General features: G+C 53.0%; 1 protein-coding gene across 1 annotated transcript; it reads left to right on the top strand.

The window, feature by feature from the left end:
• Positions 1-397: 397 nt before the first annotated feature.
• KRT18 (keratin 18) lies at positions 398-3,679 on the top strand. The gene is made up of 7 exons (XM_068970768.1): positions 398-954; positions 1,735-1,817; positions 2,102-2,258; positions 2,422-2,586; positions 2,689-2,814; positions 3,001-3,224; positions 3,518-3,679. The coding sequence occupies exons 1-7, from the start codon at positions 541-543 to the stop codon at positions 3,636-3,638; spliced, it is 1,290 nt and encodes a 429-aa protein (XP_068826869.1). The 5' UTR covers positions 398-540; the 3' UTR covers positions 3,639-3,679.
• Positions 3,680-4,790: the final 1,111 nt, after the last annotated feature.

Genomic DNA, 4,790 nt, shown 5'->3' with positions numbered 1-4,790 from the left:
TCCTCTCCGCCAGCCCCCAGCTTTTCTAACTCAGGACTCCTGGGGCTTTGGGATTTCCCCAAGACGCCCCCTGCAGGCGAGAACTTGGCCTGCAGGCTGAGGACAACGACACACACAACTCGTCACTCATCCCCCAAATTCTCTACGAGGCCAGTACTTCCTCCACCTGGGAGAGAGGGGTACAATAACGTCATTTCCTGCCCTGAAATCCCAGCTGCCAGAGTCAACTTCACCTTCTGCCCTTGGCTGGCCCGGGCCCACTCACTCACCCCCTCCCTGTGGGGTGGAGGGAGGCCTTGGTGGGGCGGTGCGGAGGGGGCGGGGAAAGGCCGGGAGGGTGAGGAACCAAGGGCGCCAAGTCCCCGCGGTCCCACCTGTGACCAGGCTTCAGCGGCGACTCTGATGGCGGGGGCGGGGCTTGCCGGGCCGACCCCACACCCCCCCCATCCCTGGGAGCTATAACTTGAGTTGCGGACCTCACACACTGCACCGTCCAGCACCTAGAGTCCTGGCCTCGCTCTTTCCTCGAGAACAAACATCATGAGCTTCAGCGCCCAATCCACCTTCTCCAACTACCGGTCCCTGGGCTCCGTGCAGTCGTCGGGCCACCGGGTCCGACCGGCCAGCAGCGCGGCCAGCGTCTATGCAGGCGCCGGGGGCTCGGGCTCCCGGATCTCCGTGTCCCGCACCACCAGCGTCCGGGGCGGCTGGGGGTCCGGGAACCTGGGCGCCGGGATGGCCGGGGGTCTGGTGGGGGTAGGAGGCATCCAGGGCGAGAAGGAGACCATGCAAGACCTGAATGACCGCCTGGCCTCCTACCTGGAGAAGGTGAGGAGCCTGGAGGCGGATAACCGGAGACTGGAGAGCAAAATCCGGGAACACCTGGAGAAGAAGGGACCCCAGGTCAGAGACTGGGGACACTACCTGAAGATCATCGAGGACCTGAGGGCTCAGGTGAGCGGGCACGGCGGGAGTGGCTCCCACTCCCAACCAATGTGACCCCCCAGTCCCCACTCCCTTCTCTCTCCTCCCCCTACCCCAAGGAAAGGAATTTTAGTAGGGGGAGGTGTATGCACTCGTCTCCCCTCCCTATCTCCCGCCCCGCCCCCAACTCCACCCGGCGGGGATTAGGAATGTCCTGGATTTCCATACACACCGCCTCCCCACCCCCGCCTCACGGGGACCCCAAGGGTGGCTGAAAGGGCACGGGAGAGCTTCCCCGGGGGAGAGTGGGAAGAGGAGGGGGAGCTTCACAGAGGAGTGGACAGCATGCAGGGAGGCGAAACAGGCCCACACAGAGGACCCAGACACTCTGGCTTCTGGAAGACAGTTGGAGGGGTTAAGCGGATGTGGCTAAGGCTGAGTCATCCTGGAGTAAACAGACGGCCTACCTGTGGAAGAGGCCAATGGGGCCGGCGCTGAGCAGGTGCACTAAAAATCAGGAGAGAACCCGGGAGAGGACTCTTCAGTAGCTGCTCGTTTAGTAGGCAGGCCAGCCAGCAGAAGCCTAGAAAGACAGGCAGTGGTAGACTGGGAAAGGTGGGATTTGGGAGTCCAGGAAAGGAGGGAGCAGGATGAGGAGCACAAGTGGAAGGGCCTAGGTATATGAGGAGAGCCTCTGGTTATTCCAGGGACCAGGAAGGTTTTTTCAGAGACACATAACACCCTCCACTCAGCCCACCTCATCACTGAACTCCTATTCATGGAGCAACCTCTGTTTACAATATCCCCCAGATTTTTGCAAATTCTGTGGACAACGCCCGCATCGTTCTGCAGATTGACAATGCCCGTCTTGCTGCTGATGACTTCAGAGTCAAGTAAGGCTGGGGATTTAGGAAGCTGGGGTCAAGGGGATTTTGTTCAGTTGTGGGTGGACCTGGGTGGATGAGAGTAAAGCACCATCAATTTATTCTTCATGTAACTCAGTGTGAAGAACTCTGCCCCCCAAGTGCCAGGAACGGTTTTCAGAGGCTTAGTGCTTGATTCCTGACTTCAGGTGGATGGTGTGCAGTGGGCATGAGGCTGCTTTTAGGAGGTGGCATGGGTTGAGAAGGCTTGGGACCAGAGGCATGGCCCTTCTGATCACCTCCATTCCCCTTAGGTATGAGACGGAACTGGCCATGCGCCAGTCTGTGGAGAGCGACATACACGGGCTCCGCAAGGTCATCGATGACACCAATGTCACCCGGCTGCAGCTGGAGACTGAGATCGAGGCTCTCAAGGAGGAGCTGCTCTTTATGAAGAAGAACCACGAGGAGGCAAGCAGTGGCCCCTGGCCACCAGAGAGCAAAGTCAAAAGATTCCTCAGTTCTGTTCCCCAGCTGATCCTGTAGGACTCCTGGAAGAAGCAGTCACAGATAAAGAGGCTTCCTGGTGCTCTGACCCTGAGACCTTCCTCACATTTGCCCCTCTCTCTTTTAGGAAGTAAAGGGTCTACAAAACCAGATTGCCAACTCTGGGCTGACCGTGGAGTTGGATGCCCCCAAACCTCAGGACCTTAGCAAGATCATGGCAGACATCCGGGCCCAGTATGACGAGCTGGCGCAGAAGAACCGAGAGGAGCTGGACAAGTACTGGTCCCAGCAGGTACAAGACAGTGATGGATGCCAGGCTCGGCACAGAAGCGTGAGGGTGCGGGAGGGAGGCTGATGGAGAAGGAAGAACCTGAGGACTGTATCCACCCTGCAGATTGAGGAGAGCACCACAATGGTCACCTCGCAGACCGCTGAGATAGGAGCTGCTGAGATGACCCTCACAGAGCTGAGGCGCACCGTCCAGTCCCTGGAGATCGACCTGGACTCCATGAGAAATCTGGTAAGAACCCTCAGTTCCTTTCATTGGAAACAGTTGTTTCTCCCATTGCATTTCCCACTGCTCCTACCCACTAGCCTAGTGCCTGGCAAATAGTAGGCACTCAACGAAGTTTCAAAGAGGGCTGAAAGCTGCAGAGTCTTTCTCTCCACTCTGTCTCACCCCACTCTCCTCCCTGTGCCCCTGCAGAAGGCCAGCTTGGAGAACAGCCTGAGGGAAGTGGAGGCCCGCTACGCCATGCAGATGGAGCAGCTCAACGGAGTCCTCCTGCATCTGGAGTCAGAGCTGGCCCAGACCCGGGCAGAGGGGCAACGCCAGACCCAGGAGTACGAGGCCCTGCTGAATGTCAAGGTCAAGCTGGAGGCTGAGATCAATACCTACCGCCGTCTGCTGGAAGATGGGGAGGATTTCAGGTGAGTGAGGCTCTCTTCCTACCCCTAGAAGCTAGGATCAAGCTACCACTTATCCCTAAGCCCCCATATGCCTGTTCATTGGCCCACTGAGCACTGGGCTGGAGCTCTGTGCGTGCCCCGAGAAGAGAACTGACCAAGTGTTGTCCCTAGCTGTTCTTAAGGCACAGGTGGAATTTGGCTTAAGCAGCTAAAGGGGAATTAGGAAATAAGGCCAGGCTTATTTTTCTTCATTTTCTTTGTTTCTCTTTTCTCTTCGGGGCTGTTTATAACTGGGGCTTTGTCTTCTGTTACAGTCTTGGCGACGCTCTGGACAGCAGCAACTCCAGGCAAACCATCCAGAAGACCACCACCCTCAGGCTTGTGGATGGCAAAGTGGTGTCTGAGACCTCAGACACCAAAGTTCTGAGGCACTGAGGCAGCAGAAGCAGGGTCCCCTGGGGGGCAGGAGGTCAATAAAAGCTGAGACGTTAATGCATATCACTTTGTGTCTTCCGTGGCTGTTTCCATACTGTGAGCGTACGAATGCCCTGACCTGATAGACCTGTCTGTCTGATCAGGCAGAAATCACCTCTAAGCTCAGGGGTTTCATATGAGTGGGGGTATGGGCAGAGGAAGTATCTGGGCTCTGGGAAACAGCTTCTCAGAGAAATAAGAGGGAGCTAATAGATGAGATGGTCCAAGGGCAGTGGGAAAAACTGCAATAGAATTGTGAATCTAAGGTTAAAAAAACTGGTGATCATTAAGTTCCCACCTGACAAGTGCTCCTTGGTACAGAAGTGGTGCCAAGGACAGATGTGTGTGTGTGTATGTGTGAGTGGGTTTCTTGTAAATAACCGTAATAGTTAATTGCTACTATCAAAAGTTTGCTTCTTGCTTGGTCCTCTACCAGGCTGTTTCATGTAATGCTCATGATCAACCCAATGGAGTAGATACTGTCCCATTTTCTTTTACTTCATAGAAACATTTTTTATTTATTTTTATATTCTTTTCTATTATGGCTTATTACAGGAGATTGAATATAGTTCCCTGTGCTGTACAGTAGGACCTTATTTATCCATCCTATATATAATAGTTTACATCTGATAATTCCAAATTCCCAGTCCTTCCTCCCTCCCCCATCTCCTCCCTTGGCAACCACAAGTCTGATCTCTATGTCTGTGAGTCTTTCTGTTTTGTAGATAGGTTCATTTGTGCCATATTTTAGGTTGCACATATAAGTGATATGGTATTTGTCTTTTCCTTCTGACTGGTTGCACAATTTGGTCCTTTTGATTGGAAGTGTGTCATCTAGTAGTGAAAAAAAAGATGGCTAAAATTAATCATGCCTTGATTGGAATGGTAATTTATTTTTTTTTATTAAAAAGTATTTTTTAATGCACAAAATTCAAAAGGAAATAAGGAAAGAAAATTAAATATGTCCCATTCCATTCCCCACAGTTAACCACTATAAAAATTTCTTAAACTAGACATATACAAACAATTTATTTTGTATATGTAGGATCATACTGTTCTGCACCTCGATTTCTTAAATTCTGTTTTCTTAAATTCACAATGTATCTCGGATAC

This window comes from Capricornis sumatraensis, chromosome 4, assembly GCF_032405125.1.
Source record: "Capricornis sumatraensis isolate serow.1 chromosome 4, serow.2, whole genome shotgun sequence".
Lineage (NCBI taxonomy): Eukaryota > Metazoa > Chordata > Mammalia > Artiodactyla > Bovidae > Capricornis > Capricornis sumatraensis.
This window is presented reverse-complemented; position numbering and strand designations above follow the sequence as displayed.